Consider the following 23189-nt stretch of genomic DNA (forward strand, 5'->3'; position numbering starts at 1 on the left):
AAACTAGAAACACCCCTCAGCAGCTCACCTCCACACCCCACCTTCCTCCTCCGTCTCCTCCTCCTCCTCCTCCTCCGTCCCTCTCTCCTCCCATCCAATCACCCCAGCTGGGTTAGGAATGTGGCAGGAATGACTGACACACACACACACACACACACACACACACTCAGTAGTTGTTACCTGCATCCTTTATTCCACCCCTCCATGAGCAGGAACCGTTGCCGTGACCACCTGTGGTTGCAAGTGTCTGGTACTGTGTGCTACCAAGATAATTCACGCGGCTACGAGTGCCGTTGGAAAGTTGAATTGTCACACCAATGTTCAGCAGATCCATTTTTCTGTCCGTGCCGAGTGGCTCACCTTTGTCTCTTTGTCTCTGTTTTTTCTCCACTCACTCAGGAACTGTTGCAGACCAACACCTGCATTCACACCAGATGGAGAAACAAGCACTGCTGCCAGGTACACACCCTCCTCAGCCTAACACCTACTGTGTTTAAGCAGACGGGCGCACACACACACACTTCTCAGACACTTTTTTTGTGGTGAACGTCCACTGGTCCGCTCAGGCCAGGCCTCAAATTGGAGAGCTTCACTGCACAATAGCAGGAAGCCGTTTTAAGCCAACATCTCAAATATATATACACTAATTATGAGCCTGCTGTTTTGAATGTGCTCTACTTTTGATGAATATTTTAATACAGAATATTGCTCCATAGCAACTTTTCTTTAACTATACAAGACCTCAGAGATAATTGAACAGGAGAAGTCTGATAATAATTTAGACGTTGAACTGTGTTTTCATGTCAAGGTCATGTTGGTTTAATCTGTAGGCCATTGTCATAAATCACAAAAGAATAATTGTATTCAGTCATTTTTTTGTAGATGTGACAATCTCAGTGTTTTGGTATGCTTTTTTTTTTTCTTTCTTTCTGAATTGTAGCTTTAAATATTATTTTTCCCTGCGGGCATGTTTGAAGATACATAAAAATACTCTCCTTTGAATAAAAGTTTCTGCCTGATGTGGGTTTTTCCATAAAAGGCTCAGTTACCTGCCTATAAATCCTTCAAACAACTTTCATGCTGCCTCTCACATTAAAACAAAATGAATCTCTGAAGATGAAAATGTTTAAAATTTCTAAATCTGGACTAGTGGACCAGTTCTGTTTATAAAACATTCAATAGAAACAACACATCACAGTGTAAGAGGACTTGAAATACTGTAAGAGTGCTGTTTTTTGTATCCTGCAGGTGATGCTGAGCAGTGGAGCACTGGTGACTTTGACCCTAAATGGACCTCAACTGGAAGACGTGTGTGTAGACCGTACGTTAGTGGGCCGAGTACCAGCCAGCACAGTTACTGATGGTTAGTTACACACATACTCATGTTTGTGCTTCTATCTGTGAGGACACACATTAACACCATTCGTTTTTGAACACTGACTTAACTCTTATTTCAGGTTCAGTTTAAGCTTCAAAATGATTTTCGCAAATTCTAAATGATAATGACCAAGTCTTTTTAGAATTCCTTTTAGATTATTATTAACTCTCAGGCAGGCACAAAATGTATGTACCAGCTTGACATTGGCTATTGTCAAGAGTGTGTTCAACTTTTTGCTCCAAACACAGACAACTTGAGGTGACGTCACAGTCAGTCTTTGTGATTGCTTGATGGTTTGTTGTGTCCATCACTTCTTTGTCTTCTCATATCTTCTCATAGATAGAATAGCAGCTCTTTCTGTTTCCTCTTTTGAATGACAATAGAGTTATTTATAATAATAATATAATACTGTAATACATTTTATTTATAAGCGCTTTTCATGCTACTCAAAGACACATATTTTACAAAAATCATAAAACAGAGCAAGTATTTCCTTTGAGGGAGGCAAAGAATGTTCTGCATGTGGCGTCTGACCATTAGCTGAAGTCTTTATGGTGTGTTCAAGTGTCACTCTGCCGTTCAGACACAGGTGATGCTGAAGTTAGCCTTTGTTGCTGGTAGTTCTTTGATGTGGTCCCATTCCTAAAGGCACATTCATGAAGGGGTTTATTTCATAGTATGCAGTGTATATTAGAGGCCATTCTATGCTGTAGTTTTTGTTACTTTGGTGGTGTTGGTGCTAATTAGTTCTGTTGCAACCACCACGCTCATTATTGCAGTGAAGAAAGCACTCCCCTGCATTGTTCTGGTTTTTGCATTCACTGAGAGAAATTATATTTCACGTTTGACTTAAATATTACACAGGTTTACTGTGCTTTAAGCACATTTAAGGCCTGGCCACCAATCTCTGCCCCTAGCAACAAACACACAAACAAATAAGACATATACATTCAGTTTTACTTAAAAGCTGTCGGCGCCGACTGTGTGCTTACACCTGCTGACCCCACATGCAGCCCGCTCTCCTCTCCACTTTGTCACGCAAACCTGCTCACTCACGCGCCGACTCACAAACATAACAGGTGCCACAGGTGAGAGAGGCGACTCTGCTAGCTAATTGCGGGCAAATCCTTTTGTGCTGTGTGTGTCCAGGGGCCTTCCCTTAAGAGCATCCATCAGTGTTTTTCCTCCATCGCGTGTTACTCCAGGGAGTACCGCCCCCCTCGCGCTGCGCTACCTCGCTCTGCAGACCTGGCAGGAGAGAATAAGAGGCTGTGGACACCGGCCCAAATCTGCTAATTATTTCTTTCTTTCTGTATCAATTATTTGTTCATAACACCGCCCTCCCCACTTCCGCCTGGGGTCTCCAGACACTTGATAAAGCCCCCATAGTGCACAGACTACACACATACAGTCAAATACACACTTGTACTCACACGTATACATATGTAATTGCAGATTTTTTTTTTTTTTTTATACAGACCAACAAACACGTACTGTATGTCCACTCACATTTACAGACTGCCTAGTACATAGTGAAGTACACACAGGTACACATAAACCCACTCACCTCCCGCTGTGCCCCATTCAAAGCCTCAGAGGCACTAATTATTAGAGTAATGGTTGTGAGAGGGTGGGTTCCGGGGATTGTGTGTGTGTGTGTTTAGGGGGGTGTAGCAGGTTAGAGGTTCTCACATCTGCCACTTGTTAAATTAGCCAGAGACAATTAGAGCACAGGGCCAGACCAGATCACCACATCTAACACATTTGCAACGTACAATTACTGAAACAGTTTACAATTACAGTCAAGTTGTGGCTGGTGTGTGTTGTGACATATGCTCTTCTTTATATGTGCTGCATATATTTTTAGATTTAAGTTACAATATCAAATCAGTCTAGAAAATATTTAATTTTTATTGTCACTTAATGTGTAGATTATTTTCTTACCCTTTCCTGTACCAAAGCCAACCCACATCTGTTATTGAAACACAACCAGTTCACTAAGGAGGCTGCTGAGTTACTACTATGGATTTGTTGGGTTCTATTTAGCATCAGATTTATCAGAGATGAGTTTGAGAATTTTAACGACGGGACCATTAACATCGGGGTCTATTGATTAATTGGTTGTATTCCAATTTACAGTTTTGGTGAGGAGGAGGGAAATCTGTGGGATAGAATAGAAGTCCACTGTGATACAGGCTTCAGCCCTGTTTGAATGTAAGTGGCCTGCTTCAAGTACATATATTCACATCTAGCATTCTCCACATACGTCTCAAACCACCACTTGAGTTCCAATCTCATTTTTGTGCTGCGTATGTGGATAAACACTGGCGTATGCCTGTCTCAATATGAGGATAGGATAGGATACTAATTTTGGAAAGAAATCAGCTGTTAAGTCTCAAGTCTCACTTGCTGAAAGTGCAAACGTCAATAATTTTTATCTCTGTCCCCAATAATAGATCTGCATGAAGCTCATATTATTACTATAACCCTGCAAATATCCAGAGTAATGTCATTGGTAAAGTGTTTGAAACAGTGAAAGAAAAAATCCCTGCTAATGAAGTTAAATAAAGATCCCAGTCATTATTCAAAAATGCATAACTTAACATGGCTACATTGTAATACATACTTGTTTATTTAGTTGATTAACAGCTACAAGGACAAAATATACTAAACTGCTCTCATTCTTCTTAGAGACTGCCTTTGTCTCTTCAGTAATTCAAAATGGCATTTTTTTTTTTTTTTTTTTCTGAATGAATGAGACAAAATTACTACTTACACAAGAGGATGTCAGTTGCGTAGTGGTCTGGATGACTTGCACTTTGAATTGGTCACTTGCAGTCAGACCACTCACAGATGTTTATAGAATATCTGAAAATATAAAAAAAATTCTTTGACAAAAGTGTCTGATCTATGGAGTCTGAAGTTGTTAATTCTGACTTACACCCTTCAAGCTGTCGTAAGGTTTTTTTTCACCTCCAGAGCCAAATGTGCTTGTTTTATCTAGCCAACCGTTCATACCAGCGTATTATCATATAATAGAAAGACTCTATAATAGAACATCCTCATGTTTGAAAAACCGCAACCATAAAATATTTTACTCATTTGCTTAAAAAATGACTGAAACGATTTCTCAATTATAAAGAAATGGTGGCTCATTCGCTTTCTTTCCTCAAGCAATTAATTTGCTAAACATTGCAGCTCTAGTCAAATCTTAAATTAAACTGTAAGCCACTGTGTAATGACAGCCAGTTCATTTTCATTGTCTGAATATGATTTGACAACTTTCTTAAGCAAAAATAAAAAAAAAAGTATCTGAATACAGAAGAGAATAATCCATTTTTTCTGATTCAACTGAATCTGTGTATGTTTTTGTGTGTTTGTGCCAAGAGGCTGCCAGGTCTGTGACAAAGCGAGGCTTACTGCTCCGTTTAAACTTTTCATCCTGAATACCAGGTGCCACAGTCTTTCTACCATGAGCTCTGATTGCATCACACAGAGCAGCAGATTACGAATGTTTTACACCATCAAAGTATTACCGGCTTCCTTTGGACGGTGGCGGGCCAAGCTGCACATATGCTCCACGATTAAGCATCCTTAAGTGATTTTTTTCATAGGCAGTTTCATTTACCCGTGTTTAAATGTGCTTTGGTTAAGCCCATTGGCCTCTTATGTCAACATGCTGCTGAGGAGATGGCATTAAATGGATTTAGAGGACTGTGTGTGTAGTTTTTTTTGTCTGTGTGTATGTGGCGAGACCATGTGTGCTCTTTAACATGCTGTAGCTTATGCATGTGGGTGTAAATGCATTTGTACATGTGTTGTAAATGTGGATGCCTATAACATGGTTGCAGGCTTGCATGTTTGAATTTACTGTACGTATGTGCCTAAGGGGAGTAGATATGAATGTGTACGTGTGCGTTGTGATTGTTTCGACTGTGTGCATGTGTGTCGGGGAGCGTTTAAGGATGGGTCATGAAGGTCTGGACCTTAATGCCAAATGAGCCACCTGCTCCCAGATTGGGCCTGGTTTCATATCCCCTCCTTCATTTGGAAATGAATAGGATTAATCTTAATCCCGTTTATAGACACCCATAGAGATCAATACTAAACTGCATTTAACTTGATTTGTCTGTAATCTATTACAAAGACGCTTACTATTGCATTAAATGTAGTTTCAGAAGGCATGGTTAATGGCTGCTTTTTTTTTTTTTGGTTTAAGCCTTGAACCAGTTTCCGATTGCTTTATAATTCTGACTTCAACGTAGGGACAGATTCAACTGACCTGATTTAAGATGTTACTTTTTCCTGTATTTTCCAAATGCTGTTGCTCTTGCTCTTCCCTCATGAAATATTTGCATATTAATTTAAAATTTTCACACAACAGGATGATTTGAAGTGTAATCATACCAGTACCCGCACAGTTATAAATACACACGCATGCCACGGTTAATTGCCAGTTAGATTTCTAAATCTCGGGGTGCAGCCTTACTCGTTCAACTCAAAGCAGCATATCTGAGAGACATGTGTAACAACGACCCCCCCACCCTCCTCCTTTCCATTTAATTGGTTTCATAAACAGATTAATTTGAAGGAGAGGGGGGCTTAATTGCTAATCAGCGTTTCCATGCAGCTCCTGAAGAGTTGAACAGGATCAAGTGTGTTCTTCTACCACAAAAAGGCCTCAGAGCTTTCAGTGCTCTGACAGGAGGGAAGGATATGGAAAGAATATTGAAGGCATGGGAGAGGAGGAGGAGGAGGAGGAGAAAAGGATGTAGGAAGGCGGAAAGAGGGAAGCAGTGAAGTAGGTGTGAAGGAAAGAGTGAGAAAGAAGTAGTGAGCGAGGAGAGTGGGAATAAAGACAGAATGCGAGATTAGGAATGTCCCCATTAGAGAGATCCAACCTCTGACCACATGTGGAGGTGGTCTGGAACGCACACATTAGTCCACCTTTTCAACAGGGGTGACTTTGGACAGATAGAGTTTTGCCTCATTTCATAAATGATCACCTGAAAAGGAAAAAGCCTCATAAGTGATGTCTGTTCATTAGTAATGAGAGCCTTTTAAAATAAGAAGAATTAGTTAATTATATTTTGTAATAGGAGTGATTCTGCCATTATGAAAAAACATATGTAGGCATTTTCTTCCATTTTTTCCCCTTTTCAGTCACAGCTACTTACAGCACAGCGGTTCTCTGTGTTCAAGTTCTAATCTGAGCTTTGTGCAGGATTGTAAATAATGTCATGTTGCACACACAACGAACAGCCGTTAGCGGTTCACAAAACTGAGATCAGATCTAAAGAGCTGGCTGGGGAAGCGTTTTCTAATAGCAGGTGTGAACACAAAGTGGCTTCTTCGCTCTTAAGTGACTGTCTATCTGCCTGTCTTTCTTGAAACTCACATGACTGGGGTCTAGAAGATACTCATCTGCAATCTTGTTTGTTTGTGGCCAATTAATGTTACTCTTATGAGTTATTAATCTCCAGAAACTCCAGATGAGTCGTAAAGACATGAAGGGAGGTAAAACCTTTTGGGGTCGAAAGTGGCTTGTGTTTCCGGTCACCTCCCCTGTTTAGAGATTTGTTTTTCAATTTGACATTGACGGCTTCCTTTACTCCTCTTTGAAACCATTAGCTAAAATGTGGAAGGTGTTGCTCAGTATTGCGTCCCTAGTCCTTCAGCTCTAGGTGGACTTAAGTCCTGACCTAAGGTATCGGCATACACTGGCAAACTCCAGCATCCATTTACATGGATATGAATCACCCTTGAGAGGTGTGTTCATGTAGACTCTTCTCGTGCACGCAAAAAGCAAGACACAACACCTTTTGAAGGCAGCAGGACTCATAAATGTCCAGCCTCCTATGGATGCAGCGATGCAACGATGGATCCAAAAAAAACTCTGACTTCAAATCCAGATTTAAACCTTAAAACTTCTGCTGTTTTCCTTTTATTTTTTCCATTATACTTTTATCACGTAGTTGTTTTGTGCATGGCTGTTTCTGTGTGGTCACTGTGGGTGCTTTGAAAGGCAACCACAAATAGTCCTATATCTTAATTTATATTTATAATATATTTTTAACTCAAAGTCAAGACTTTTAATCAGTGTATGATAATTGGCTTGGCAAGAAGATAGTGAACTCTTCTGAACTTGTTTTTCGATGGTGATGTTAAGTGCGGTTTGTCGTTCCCAGCGGTGCTGAGCGATAGGCTGATTCTGCTGTCCTTCCTGGAGCAGAGCCAAGTGGCTGCAGTCTACCTGAACAGGAAGAACCAGGGCTCCCCGGAGACTGGCAGGCGAACAGACAAACTCTCACCCTCTGAAATCAAGGTACAGCCGAGCGCATTGATAGAGTGCATGAGTAATATGTGTGTCTGTTTAGGCTGTTTGACAGTGAAGCTCAAAGAAGGAGGAAATTAAAAGAAAAATTGGGAACACACCCTTTGAGTATCACTGTCCAATTTCTGTCTTCAGCCAACGTGGTGGTCAACATTTTACAACAGTTTCACTTTTTTTTTTTCTTAAGCGAATCGACTCCTTGAAACCAGGAATACTGTAGGTGCTTTACAGAAACTGCATTTAAAAAAAAAAAATCTATGAACTATTATTGCAAAATACCTTTAAATGTCAGTTTAAGTCAGTACTTAGCAGCCTTCAATGTCCTTGCTATGTAATGGACCTTGTCCCTAAAAAACAAACAAAAAAAACCAAAACCAAAATACAAAACAAATCTAGTTTGAAAAGTGAAATCTAGAATTCTCTAGTGAGAATTACCTTTACATTACCTTTCTAATAAAATGCATCTTAGTGGCTAGCAGTCTTTTGTGTAATTATACAAGATGGCTTGATGTTACTGGTCGGCATTTAGCTTGTAAGCTACCTACTGCCAGAGATGTCTTCTGTCCATTTGTAAATATGAAGTGATTGGCTTTTATCCATGTCTCTGCATCTGACAGACCAGCACAACTTCCATATCCCTCTTCTTGCTGTTCTTACTGCTCTGTACTTCTAAAGAATACAGATGGCTCCACTCCATCCCAGTCACCCCACTAACAGGATGTGGTGGTTGATGCTGTTTCCTTACAGTTTGGGGAGCTCTGTGTTTGCCTCATGCAGTATCACAGTCAACTCCCATTCGCCTCAGACTTGACATTAGTTGAACTTTGAGCCACCAAAGTTTTCTTTTCCCCACAAATCATCACTTTAAGTCACTTAATGTTATTGAAATTTCCACATAGCTTCTAGTCTCTTCCTATATATATACACCTTCAGTCTGAACGTATGTAGGTTCATTTTAATTATCAGGTGAATACAGGCGTTTGGTTCCAGTGTTCCCACATTGCCTCTAACTTTCTATGTCGACTTCCTGTTCCTGTCTATTAATCTCTCATACATGTATGTATTGAGCTCAGTGTGATCTGGGGGTGTTTCCGTAGGTGTTGGTAATAGGTCTGATTCTGTGCGGCCCTGTTCTACCCACAAAACAAAACTACACTGTGTCCTCCTCCTCTAGCCGGCTAACCGCTAACCCTGGCATTATCACATTACTGCCAGACCCTTTTGTCAAGGTGTGTGTGGGTGTGTGTGCGCGCGTGCACGTCGGTGAGTGTAAAAGCAATCGTCCCTGCCTTGCGTCTGTCTCCAGAAGCAGAGTCCTGATAAGACACCCCCTCCTCCCCCCAATCGCAACCACCACTCCATATTGTACACCCCGCGTGCCTCTGTCAATGCATGTGCACACGCATGCATGCAACCAGCGACGTACACACATGTGCACACACTATCCTTCCCCCACAACAAACACGCACACACACACACACACACACACGCACACACACACACATTGCCCTGGTCCAGTGGGCTAAGCTGGAGAAGGGAGAGTAGGGGGCGTTGAGGGGGGGCTAAACTAATCCGGCCCACAGAAAGTGGTTTTTGATTATTGCTGACCAGCAAACGCCAGCAGAAAAAAAAACTAGAAGAGCGAAGAGATGGGTAGGGACGGAGGAGGGTGGGGGTGGTAGAGATAGAGTGTGTTATTAACCCAGTGATTTTCTGATTTTTTCTTCTTCTTCTTTTCCATTTCTAATCTGTCAGTGATCTCCCGTTCAGCTGTTCGAGGCATCTCTTTGTTCCCTCTATCGTCAGATGTACTTCCATCATTTTCAGGCGTATTTTGTGTCCAAAGCAAATTTCACCCCCAAGGGGGCAAGGAGGGCAGACATGGACCAGTGAATCTCAAATCTGCTCCACTTGTACAGTGCAGCTTGTCGATTTGCTCATGTCTGCATGTTCCTGAGCTTTTAAAAAAATGTTTTTTTGGAACTGAGACATGTTTTTATTAATTAATTTCTAAAGAGACATTCCTGCATTGCTGCTACTTTTTAATTTTATTATTTTGGTGTTACAACTGACTGCTTCTTTCCTCTTTATTTTGGCGCAACCTGTCATTGATCTATCACACAAAATCCAATTATTTCACCCTCGTTTTTTAATACATCCGTTTTGTCCTTCATTCATTCATTAATTCAGACATGTTTTATTCTTCTACTCCCATTTCCCTAAAGCTGTAGTGCATAAAAGCAGCCGTCACCTCTCTTCCCTTCTTTCCGAACCCAAACACTCAGCTTCTTCTTCATTATCGCCCTTTTATTCTTCTCTGTTTCCTCCGTCACCTCTATCCTCCCTCTATCTGTCAGGTCCTAGCCACTCTTCTACACCGGGACAGAGGTCATGGGTGTGTGTGGCGATGTGTGCGTGAGTGTGCCTGGAGATAAAGAGTGTGTGAAAGGCCTCTATGAATATTAGGCCGGTGTGTGTGTAGAGGGAATGAGCTGTAGTGTACATGAATGGCAGGGTCACAGTTTCCGACCTGCAATTTTACCTGTTTTCAAAGTGTATTGTATAGAGCACTGTTTGTTTAACGGTGTATGCGTGCTCCAGCGCGTGTATACACTTAATATAGCTGTGCCTTTTACATCCGTACACATGCACACGCATACATACATGCACATATTCATGTATGTGTGTGTCTGTGTGAGTGTGTAACCCCCCCAAGCGCCACGAGAGCTCATTACTGTGCGTCTCTTTGTTGTGGCCCATAGAGCGTGGCGGACCTTCCCAAAAATATGCACATCACTAAAACAACAAGCCCGACAGAACAAAACACACACAGACATTAATAATGGAAGATAAAAAAACAACCTTAGACATCAACAAAAACATGATTGTGAAGAGGGAAAGACGGGAGAGATCTGGGGCTACAGACTTGGAAGAGCCCTCCGGTGTCGACAAAGGTCAGGAAGGTGAATCCTAATAGGTGAATCACTAACATATGCCGAAAACTTCTCCATGAGATGCGTTTTAATTCTTCACTTTCACTGACCTTTTTCTCAGTGCATTTTCTGCCTCTTTCTGTGTCTAGGTGGTGTGCGTGGAGGTGAGTGGGCGGGGTCGCAGGCTGCAAAGACACGTGGGTCTCAACCGACTCCAGGATGTGGCGCTCTGCTGGTGGAACCTGGACGAGACCGAGGAAGAGCTTTGGCCCTGGACTCCGACAAACACCCAGAGAAACAACCTGGCCCTGATCAGCTGCTCTCCCACTGAAGGACTCAGGGTACAAACACACATATACACTGGTCAGCCATAACATTAAAACCACCAACTGGGAAAGGGAATAACATTTATGATCTTGTTACGATGTAAAGTTCTTCTGGGAAACCTTAGTCTTGGTGTTTATATGGATGCTATTTTTAGGGCTGCAACAAGTAATGTTTTCCTCAATTGATTAACCTGTCAATTATTTTTTTGATTAGTCGACTAATCTGCCAGCCACTATTTGCTGAATAGTCGATAAATCTTTTGTTAATGAGTAAACAAAACATTTCCTTATAAATTGTATAATGGTGAAATATTTGAACACTATATTTATGAATGAAGAACCTGTTTTAAACTTCAAATTAATTGTAATATTTATCAGTTAAGTTTTATAGGTCTGTATGTGCAGAAATAGTCTGCTTACAATTTGTGAATGCACTGGAAAGTAGCGCTGCCATGCTAACAATTAGCACTGCGCATCTGTTCTTGAGTCTCTAAGGACACAATAACAATTCCCTGGCTCTGACCAACAATCAACCATCACACTAATTTCCTCGTAATAATTCAGATATTTTGCAGCTCAACTACAGTTGGGAGTGGTTATAATTTTAGTAAGTGTGCAACCAATTTGTCGTCATACTATTGTCCTCTGCAGGATAAAAGAATTCAAAGACTGCGAGGGCCATCCATGGCCTTGCACCAGTTCACTGCTTTCTAGTTGATCTGTGGTATGTTGTTACATTCACCTGTAGCATGAGCTGATTATTGAGTTTAAGGATAAGACTTAGCTGCTCTGACAGTTCTTCAAAGTGAAAGTCATCTGATTGGAATCCCTCAAGGCCCAGACGTGAGAATCCAATGACAACGACTACTGATGTCACCTCACACTGCATGTGCCTGGGCCACAAAGTTGAACACACCACAAATTCTACGCAGACTTTAGACATGTAGCCGAAAGTTCTAACGTTTCAGAAGAGATTGCTTTTGTATCATGTTCCAAACTTCTTAAAATAAAATTAAAAATTTAAGAATTTTAAAACGATAAACAAATCAGTGATACAGTTTAAAATAGCACGTATCCATCAAAAGAGGCCTACTAGAGTGATGCCCATTGTATTTGGGCTTTCTCTGCCTTTCTAACATTTAGTAATTTAGTAGTGAACCATTTCTGGATAAATCTAACTTTCATGATAGATTTATGTAGATTTTTAGGAACTTATAAAGAATGGTCCTAAATGCACAAGGAAAGAAATCGCATGACTGGTTGTGCCATAAATGATTTACTTTAAAGGTGTTTTAATATTTGTTATTTGAAGCCTTGAAGTCTCCAACACAAATAACAACTCAACTATTTATTTCCTTATTTTTTACACACAGACACACACCAGACACATAGTGAAAAATGCCACAAAGCTGCTGATTTGAGTTGAGACCTGAGTTGTCATGGATGGGATTGGGGACGGTGTGTTAGTCACCTCAAGGGTGGTACCTCTATGTTGCACCTCCATGCATCACCATATGAAATAAGCGGGAGAGCTAAGCCGTGGTACAGCGTGAAGGAGAACGCCCACACATTCACACAGGCTGAAACACACATCTTCATGGCCTCTAGCAAAACCCTACCCATGACCCGATTCTGTGTCAAAGATTGGCCTTGTGCCGAAAGCAGATGAAAGATCCCAAATTACCGAACCGGGCTTAACTCTACTCCTTGTACCGTGCTCCACTCCTTGTGCTGAATGCTTTGCATACACTTACCAAGGTACTGAAAGCGTATGCAAAGCATTCAGCACACCAGAGGAGAAGGGAGAGTCTGCGACAGGAAGGAAAGAAGAGCGTTACCAATTGCATGCTAGGGAAACAAATTTACGCACGAAAGAATGAGGGAGGGATTGGAGGGGGGCATGAATATTGAAATAATCAAAGCAGATGCTGTTTGCTGCTTTTTCTGCTTCTTGTTTTTGGAACGCTCTCCACATTTATCACACTCCTTCACCTAGTTTATTCTGTCTTTCTGCTTCAACACCCCCACCCCTCCCTTCCCTCATCTCCTTCCTTCCTTCCTTCCTTCCTCCTCGCTTCAAGAACATTAAAGTCTCTTCGCGGGGCTGCGGCATTGCGCTCTAATGAAAGCGTTTGTTGTCATTTTTCAGATGCGCGGTGTGAAATTAAGCGAGCAGTTTATGTAAGAGCCGTAGCGGGAATCAAACACCGGGCACACATCGGGCGACGCCAGCTACTTCAATCACTTCAAGCTCATATATATGTTCCTTTTGTTCAGTTCGCTATCTGCCGCACTAAGCCAATTTTCTAGCCAGTCTCTCGGCATTTAAAAAAGTCTGATTTCTTTCCCTATGTGGTCTTAATTCGTACCCCCCCCTCTCCTTCTTCTCATGCTGATAAGTGGAGCCACCACACATAGTGGGGGGGTTGGATGGGAGAGGAAAACATACACAGTTCGTTTTATGCAGCCGGTTAACATTTTTAATGATGCTTCCTTCATGCTTCCCTCGTCAAACCCCCTCCTAAACAAACACATACACAAACCATTTCCTGGAATTTAATAATCTTAATGAAAGATTTTTTTTTTTTTCCATTTTAAGTCTTTTTTTTTGTGGTTGTTTTTGTCTGTTTACTTTTTTGTTTTTTAAACCCTATGACTATCCTGTTATCTGTCGCCAGGCAGTCTGTAGTTGTTTGATCTGCGTTTGAGTGATTTCTGCTGTCTTTTTAATTATTAGTAAGAATAGAATGAGAATATATAGTTGCACAGCAATTAAATAATCTGTAATCTGGTCTCTGTTTGTTCCTCTGGCACGCTGTGATTAAGAGTATTTGTGAAGCTGAATTAATGGTATGAAATGGCTAAATTTACTTCTAAAAACATATAAAAAGATGCAGAGAATTAAAGCAGCAGAAAACGACATTTCACTGGCACGAAATAATTCGGACCATGACCATAATTCGGGTCGGGTGCTGAATCCAAAGTGAAGAATTTCCACCGCGCTCCACCGCTTTGCTCGTACAGTTTTAGTCTAATGTCCCTTCTCTTCTGCGTTTATGTTCATCTTCGGCACTTAAAGGATATTTTGGTTTGTGATCCTGCCGGGTCTGTGCATATTCTCACATCAGTATTTCAGCTCTAACCCTAATTCACATACCTAAAACTTACTAGTCCCACTCAGTATCTCCCCTCCTCCCTCACCCCTCATCCCTCGACTCTCCCCCAAGTCCCTCCATCTCTCTCTATCCGTCTCTCTCCCTGTCTTTCTCTGCTCTGTGAGCTGGAAAATTGGCTTCAAAAGACCACTGCTGTGAACAAGGGCCAGCCACACAGTTGGGCCCGTCCGCTTTATCTTTCACGCCATGGAGGGGGAAAAAAGGTGCCGATGAGAGAGAGAGAGAGGAGAAGAATGGAGAAGAATAGTTTTGACCAGTCACTGAAACCAATAACCAGGAGAAAGCTACTTACTAGAGGTCTCTCTCTCTCTCTCTCTTTCTCTTTCTGTCTGTCTCCCTCCCTGTCTCCACTCTCTTTGCATCTCTCTCTCCATGTCTCCACTCCATTTCTGTCTCTTTATTCTTTTCCATTTCCACTCATTCTCATCATCTTTTGTGCATATTTTTGTCTGTCCTCGTCTCTTTCTCTCTCCTGCACATCCTTTCACTTACTTCTTCCTCTCTTGACCTTAATCATCATTTTCTGTTTTATATAGAATGCTATACGTTCCAACGCCACAATGTTCTCTGAAGAGGCAAAAATAATCTTTGCTTTTACAAATGTATTACATTCACTCACATACAGAAGTCCTTTCTTTACACTTCCTTTTAAAACTTGCTGTTGTGTTTCGCATTCGAATTGTATTGATTCATAAAGCATAAATATCCATTTGTGCGTCTGTGGTCAAACTAGTTAGTACTTCCTAAAAGTCAGGCAATTGTCAACTGAGAATGCAGTCAGTTTGTCAGCTGCAGGGAAACTGTCCAATTGTTTGTTCACACTCACAAACCTATTGTAATACAACAGTCCTGCACTAAATTCTAGCCTTATGAATGTTGTGTTGTTCAGCGTTTGTTTAAAATACCAGAGCGCTGTTGATTGATTTGTGTTTTCGTTTTGGAGCCTGTGGTTTGTAGTACTAATGAAATGTCTTGTGTTGTACCAACACATGCTGCTACCACAAACTGCATCCTCATCATCTGAATCATCCAAAACAATCATCCAGTTGAATTACCATCTTTGTGATTGTGTTTCAGCAGAAACTGCACATTACAACACATAAAGGCTATAATAATAATGCCAATAATTATTATTAGATGCACTGCAGATCACTCCTGTATCTCATTTCACTGGCAAGTGAGTGTTTAAAACCTTGCAGGTCTTGTATCTGCTTTAATCTCCTAATAGATTGTGTTGCCTTCAGGGGAACGACCTTAATGAAGTCAAAATGCCACTATGCTGTAAACTTTTGTATTTAAGTTGGGTGTTTTCTGCATTAAATGTCTATTATAGCAAAATGATGACACCCATTAATATGTTGTACTCAAAGTGGATGTGGGTGAGGTTGGTTGTGGGAAACAAGTTCATAGTTAACATCTTTGTCAAGTACAACCCTCCTGTCAGCTCGAGCTCCATGCACGCATGTCTAACTCAAGAGACAACTAAGACCTGCACGTAATCTTCAAAGTACTTCAAAGTCTTTTGTAAAGTAAAATAAAAGTGTTATATCGGATGGAGATGGTGATCAGTTTAAAATATTTTCAAGACTGGCTCATCTTATTATACTGGAGCTATGAACTGGATCTGGTGAATATTGGTCGTATGTTACATATAACAGAAATTTATGAACACATTTAAATGTTATTAAAAGATATTAAACGTACCTCAAAGTATCCTGGAAGCCAGCGAGTGCTGGTCAGAAATAATTATAACATTAATGTGTCAGTCTAGCTATACATCTGACAACAAATCAGTGCTCCGGTCAGTTGTGCTTTCCACCGAGTACATCCAGGATTTTATTTTTGCTTTAGTATGAAAAATCCACCTGTTTCTGTAAAATGAAGTGAAAACACAAGCTATAGCCTGATGTTACTGCCAAATAATCTTCAGTTGTGTACATGCATCAAATGTGCAGTCTGAATTCAAAGTTTTCGTGCATGTTGTGTCTACCCTCCTGGAAATATTGGCTGTTGCAGGTTGAACCTATCCATGCAGTATTTGCTCGTTTCTCTCAACTTTTGCTGAGTCTGCCCCCCTTTTCCTTTCTTTGGAGGGTTCACCTGTCAGAGGACACAGAGCTGAATCAGCTGCACCTCATCCCCCTGATGATGCCATGGTGGCATGCTGGCACAGCAGGCACTAGTAACCGGGCATGGGATGAAAAGCTGAGAGGATGAGTTGTGGTTGGGGTGGTCAGGGTTGGTGGTAGTGAAGTAGGTCTTGTGATTCTTGTGGCAGCTTTCTGCGCGATGGACTCGAGGCATCCTTGCCTGCTACATGTTGGTCTGCTGGTTTATTTAAATGCATGCGCCACCTTGTCCCCGTGGAAATGTTGCTTTCCAGAGAACTGCACCTTCCCAAGGATGCACCACCTTTCACATGAATCGAGCCCTCTTGCCTGCTGCCTCAAATAAACACACTCATTCACACACAGCACCCACCCCCTGGGGAGCCGCAGGAGCTAGCCCTGGGGGATTATAGAGAGGGAAAAAAGCTTTCAGGAGGACAGTCATCTGCTTCTCTCCTGCTGCAGACTATGGGCAGGCAAAAAAAAAAAAAAAGAAAAGAAAAAAAAAGAAAAAGAAAAACGCCTTCCTCCTGCTAAGTCCCTTTTTGGCAATGCCTGCCAAAAAACTGGGCCGAGCAGCTTTGCGAAAGGAAAGGAAGGCAGGCAGGCAGCCGATCCCTCTTTCTGTCTACATGGCGAAAAGAAATGGGCTCATTTAGCCAAAGCTGCCACGGTCAATGCGGGGCTCTGATAGAGGCTTTGGTAAGGTGAAATCCCTCCTAAAAAGCTCTGTTAGCTGCTGATGGACTGTTGTTTATTGCAGGCTGTTGTGTACTGTCATCCACCCACAGATCCTGGTACCTTGTGGGTGTTTTATCGACACTACCACCCGTGACACTGCCTGTCTCCTTCAATGTCAACGCTTGTTAGCTTAGCAGCACCATTGTGCCCACTCCCACCAACTGGTTGTGAGCCATGAGCACATAATAAACGTTCTGGATTTGACCATTGGTCAAATTATTCCGAGGTTCCTTTGTGTATCATAAAAAGGTTTCTTGTCTAGTGTTGAGCTGTTGGCTTCTCACACAGGTAAACAGAAGAGGTTGTTTATCACCAGGTGCATGCTCGGGGAGAAGACGTTGTTGACCTTGAGTTAAAATGGAGCCCTTATCATTAGCTGTCGTGATTGACAGCCGTGTGTTTATGAGCAACATGGAAGGCTCTATTTCTTTCATCTCCAGGGGGTTTGGGGCTGCTGCCATGGTATGACTCATTTCTCTGTCTATGTCTTTCCCTCACATGTTCTCGCTCGCTCGTTTCTTTGTCTCTGTCCTTATTCTTCTCTTCTTCAAAAACAGGTTTGTTCACTAATGGTATTGGCTCAAGTCGGCAAGTAACACTCCAAAACAAAATTACACGTCGACTGCTTAATGACACTTCACTTACTGAGTCTGTGAATCCACCTTTCTAAACACTCCAAAAGCAAGAAGAGGATTTGGTACACAAACACAACATATTCTATCAACAGACTTCCTTTAAACTAAAGAAATCATTTTTAATTCCTAGGTGCTATTTGCAGGAGACTAATTTTACTTGGGGACTTCTAGGAATAACTGTGACAAATCCGGCACAAATCTGCATCGTTATGATTTGGCCACGTGTTGAATTTTTTTTAAAGAGTTTGGTTTCTGTTTGCATTTTTTTCCCTGCCACTTTTCACCAAAGAATTAAGAAGGCTGTGTTACAAATCAAATTAAGGACAGCTGTTTCAGTGCAAAGTCAAGTCTTTGCTGCACAGCATGCAGACAAGGATATATTCACAGAAAAAAAAAAATATATATATATATCAAAAATATATTTGTCCTTCTCAAAACCATGAGAAGGACAAAATTGCAGAATATTGTGAGATGGATGACGTGCGTGGCAGCATATTAAGATGTGTTGGATTTTATTTAGTTATGCATTATTGTTTTCATCACATTGGTAAAAATTAAACAGGTTTAGATACTGTCAGTAAGGTTGTTATTTCTTCAGTCTCATCACATCATGTTTTATTTTTAAAAATGCATTTTTACCATTAATCGCAATCTGCAAAGTACTAAAGTTGTCAGAAAATATCAAAGACATACCAGCATATTTAAATAACAAGAAACGCAGAAGTAGGGGGTCATTTGTAAATCACATGATGTCCCGAGGTGATACTAATCCCATGTGAATATGGCTATAGAATGATATTTGTTAAGCAGGTATTCAGTCATAACCCAAAACATACTAATAAATGTTTTTTAAAATAAGTCAAGGAGATCAGAAAGGGGATTGCCAAAGTCGCTGAGTTCTCCTTTTTCCTCAGTGGTGGACCAACTTATCAACACTGCCGTTCTTAGAGCCACTTTAAACATCTGAGTTGTGGATCTTCTCCTTCTACCACAAGAAGAAGGAATAGTTTACACAGGATATTTCACTGTAGATCAAAGTCATAGGTGCTCATCAGCTAAACTAACTTCTCTGAACTTGTCCTCTCTTCTTTACTCCCCTAGGTCATTAGCTCTGTCCGGACTGAAAGCAACCTCCTGGACTGTCGCTTCAGCCAACTCCAGCCCTACCAGATCCTATCAGTGGAGTTACCTGCAGTACCCCAAGGATTCAGAGAGGGGTCCTGGGCTGAAACCTGCGCGTACGAATGTGCCCGAGGTCGCCTGCACCGCCTATCCGTTACCCGCATCCCGCTACCGTCACATCCCGTCTCCTGTGCTCGTCACCCCTCAGAGACCACACTTCTCCTGGGCTTAAATGACTCTTCTTTAGTCCTTTACGACCAGCGACGGGGGGTGTCTCTCTTGGCCCCCTGCCCCGTGCCACCCTCCCTCCTCTCTTGGCACCCTGCTGGGGCTGTTGTCATCGTAGGGGGAGGACAGGAGGAACTGATGTGCTTTGATGTGGGCTTGGCACCTGTACGATTGGCACTGGTAGCGGAGGAGGTTACTTCAGCTGCCACGTTACGACTAACTCAGCACCTGCGCTGCTCCGGAGGCCTGGAGGGGCTGCAATGGGCGAACGGCTTGGATGGAGGCCCAGAGGGGACTGATATGTTGACACTTGCCTTTCATGGGGGACCACTAGCAGCCTTAAGATTCAGACTAGGTAGGTAATGACATCAGTAATTTCAGTGGAAAGTACGGATGATGAAATATTTGTTGAATAGAAACAATCAAGTTGTTATTAATTGCAAATAAACAAAACATTTGATGAACTCAAATTTTCGGTTGGTGCGTCCAAACCGTCCCGACACTGACAAATAACTGGCACCAAAGGCTGGCTGTGCCTCATGTTCCCTGTGTCTGTGCCAAAAAGTTGCAAAAAGTTGTACACACTGCAAACACTATAAATAATGGCCAACTGATATATTTTCTGCACCTGTGTTCATACCAGCAGGTTGCAGTAGCCTGTATTCGTCGTTCATAATCGGTGGATTGTTTTCCATTTGTACCGCTACTAATTGCGTGTTTCAAAAAATAAAGGCCTCATCCTAATGAAAGCGCCCTCCTCCCCTCAGAGACTCTCCCTCTGGTTTGGATGTGACATCGCGTCTGAACCCAGCGGAGTAAATATGGCCGCCTAACGGGTCGTCCTAGTACCTCTTCACTGCTGAAGGAAGTTAATTTGTTGACGGGCGGGAAGGTTAGCTGGAGTCACGCTCTCAGAGGTCATTCAATAATTGCCCCGGGGCACGAGCCCCCCGGGTGCATTCTGGGATGCATTTTTCCGATAAATCGTTTACAGTGGCTGCGCTGTCCCTCGGGGCCTCCAGATAAAGTTTGCCAATCAAAATATTTTCTGAAGCAGCCGCCACCTTACCCTCTAACACACACACACATAAACACACATTCAGCATCTTTAATTGTGACTTTGGAAAGAAGATGTGACAGTGGCACGCAACTCTCTGCTGAAGTTTGAAAGCGGGGGTGTGGGGATGGAGGGAGGAAGGTAGAGGATGTGTGCGTGTGCGTTTGACTGTGTGTATTCAACTGTGTTTGTGTGCACAGGGAAAGGGGAGGGTGTCTTCCAACAATAGCTTCCCCTCCTCTGATCGTCTGCCAAGGTTTTGATGAAGAAAGTCACTGCACGTCTTTTCTCCATGATAATTCTCTCCCCCCCCCCCACACGTGTGTGTATTCTTCTATTTCTGTGCTTCTATGCACACACACACACTCACTCACACAAACTCACTCACACACACACACACACACACACTCTAACTCATTTGTTTGTTTGCTCGTGCTCCTTCTCTGTATTGACTTGTTTCATAAGGCCCACTACATGACAGAAGGAGTGAGTCGGGAGGCGGTGAGGAAGAAAGACTTGGCCCAACTCCAAGTCCTCTCTTTTCCATAGGAGGCAGCCCTCCCTGGTGCCCCCCCCCAACACCCACCCCCCTGCCTGCGCCGAGTTATCTCATCTGGGCACACGTTGGCCGTGGCTGGGTCTGCACTGGTACAGGCTGTAGAGGAACAGACCAGGGAATGTGCTGCACGGCACGCAAGGAAAATAGTCGTTTTTTTGTGGCGGTGGGAAATGTAGCGAAATATTATTCTGTCTTCTGGTGTCGTCTTCCAGACGAGGTATCATCTCAATTACCAGTCTTGAAAATTTGAAAATTATAATTCTATATTACATCTTCATTTATTGCTCAGACAGTGTCTTGAACACTATTTTTATGTTATGTTAAAAGAGTCCTCTTTCTTTGTTGGTGCTTCTTCATGCTGCTGTTGACAGTGTCCTGTTCAGTGTCGTCTAGTGTCTGACACAGTTGACGTTAAACTCAGCTGGTTAAATAACTTAGCGTAGACAGGTGCAGGGGAGAAGTGACGTTATCCTTAATACTACAATGACCAATTGTTTCTGCTCAGAGGAGACGCCCAACTTAAGGACCCCTACACATAGTTACACATACAGTACCTATAAAAACAAACGTAAGCCACTCAGCTGATGTATTAGCCACATTAGCGCGCTCTTTAGGGGATTTGGAGGTTTGCTAATTGTCAGCTTGTCATTTTAATTGCTCTAGCCCCCCTTACCACACACACACACTCACACACATATACCACAAACACACACACACAGATACACACAAGTTCTTCAGTTAATTAGAGTCAGTAGTGACTTTGCCTGCTTGTTGTAGCCTGTTCCAATGATGGCACCACTGTCAGTGTTCACCTGCTCTGTGCATAACTCTGACACTATCCAAGTCTACATTTTGTACAGTAGTCACAACTATTTGGCATCAGTATTGGCATTTTACTGTAAAATAAAGCAGTTCCAAATAAAAGAAACTTGTTTTAGTTAGGACAAATATGGCAAGAATTTTTTAAGCGTCTGGTTTGTCTCTGCTCTTCCGGTGCCAGTGACACACTCATCAGCTCTTTTAAGTTTAGATGGACAATATTTCTTCAACCTGGTTTAAGTCATTCTGATTAAACTTTATACCTACCCTGTTTCTTAGATGCTGAATAAATTGTTCCTATAAAATGTTTAAAAGCCCCAAAACATCAGTCAGAAAATAACTTATTTTGACATGTGCAAAGTGGTTCTTCCTATTGTTGAGATTCATGTTTGTTATTTCCACAATAAGTTAAAGGAAATATATTTTAACTCCATTACAACATATTATGACACAGACTACAAAGGGATTATGCCCTATTCCAGTCAGAACGGGACACCTCTACTACCAGTACAAAATATGACTGCTCACATGCAAAAACAAACAAAACCAAGCATCAACTACAGCAATTCTCAAAAAATCTCAAATTAAAGATACTGGAACAATAGGAGTTACAATGTGCAAGATGTTTTTGAATTCAAACACACACATTAGGAACATTAAAGATAAGAAGACACACTCTGCTCTGTATTTTCTTTGTATCTATGAATAGATCGTGATGAGGAGAAGCTTGTTTTTATTGTGCACTTGCACACACCGTCTGACACACACCAAGGATTGAACAGGTTTCCCAGACAATTGATTGTCAAGTCGGTGTCAGTCTAGTGCCGCCTCAGAGTTGAAACTAATCCACTGGGCACTCAATTAACTTAAGTAAGTGCTCCAGGTTATGCTTATGTTCAATAAAGCACCATGGCTCCTTACTGTATAAAGGCCTTGGGAGAATTTAAATTAATTTGATAACCTTGCTCTTCTACATCTCACCCAGTGTACAAAAATAAACAAAAAGAAATAAACCCTGGAATGACATATGATGATTTTGCGTGATTTTGCATTTAATATTGGACTGTGTTATTGTTTCAGGAGCTCTAACGGGGGGCCAGATGGGTCCAGTGGAGCTGCTGCAGCAGAGACTGCGTTGTGGTCAGGTCAAAGAGGCGCTGGGAATTCTGGAGGCCATGGACTGGAGGACCATGGGGGACGAGTGCTACCGAGGTCTGAGCTCGGTCGCCAACCACCTGCTGAGGCTGGAGCTGAACGCGGAGAGAGAGGGTGGGTGTCTGGGCACACACACTTTAGGGTTAAGAAGGTTTTTATTGGCAAATTAGGCGCTCACTGTCACTGTCACAGTTTTTCCAGTTCGGAATTAAAACATTATTTACTATCAGAATCCCATACAGTGTACTTATTTAATTTTATTTTATTTTTTCACTCATCTTATTTTTATTTGATGTGTTAATTCCTGTTTAGATTTATTTCTCTTTTGGCGAGTTTACCGCTACAAAACAGAATCTTTTAAAAGGCTACACATTACAGTGTTTCCTGTTTTCTTTTCAGGTGACCATTTATTTAGTGATTGTGTGTGTGTGTGTGTGTGTGTGTGTGTGTGTGTGTGTGTGTGTGTGTGTGTGTTTTTCCTGAAAAATTAGGCACAACTGTCCTGACACACATCATCCTGTTCAAAGAGTGGCCTTTAATGTGACCCAGGATGCATTGTTTGTTCACACTGAGTAATGAGGTCAATGGTCAGAGATCAATGAGTCAGATAATTAAGTA

General features: G+C 41.9%; 1 protein-coding gene across 3 annotated transcripts in view; it reads left to right on the forward strand.

The window, feature by feature from the left end:
• The window catches only part of LOC125019337 (WD repeat containing planar cell polarity effector), a 71890-nt gene that overhangs the window by 27012 nt on the left and 21689 nt on the right, over nucleotides 1-23189 (forward strand). For all 3 annotated transcript variants that reach the window (XM_047604072.1, XM_047604073.1, XM_047604071.1), the window contains 6 exons: nucleotides 400-459; nucleotides 1249-1363; nucleotides 7567-7703; nucleotides 10795-10986; nucleotides 18733-19336; nucleotides 22497-22685. In XM_047604072.1, the coding sequence (XP_047460028.1) occupies nucleotides 400-459; nucleotides 1249-1363; nucleotides 7567-7703; nucleotides 10795-10986; nucleotides 18733-19336; nucleotides 22497-22685 (1297 nt within the window). The remainder of the gene's footprint in view (nucleotides 1-399; nucleotides 460-1248; nucleotides 1364-7566; nucleotides 7704-10794; nucleotides 10987-18732; nucleotides 19337-22496; nucleotides 22686-23189) is intronic.

Source organism: Mugil cephalus, chromosome 13 (assembly GCF_022458985.1).
Source record: "Mugil cephalus isolate CIBA_MC_2020 chromosome 13, CIBA_Mcephalus_1.1, whole genome shotgun sequence".
Taxonomy (NCBI): Eukaryota; Metazoa; Chordata; class Actinopteri; order Mugiliformes; family Mugilidae; genus Mugil; species Mugil cephalus.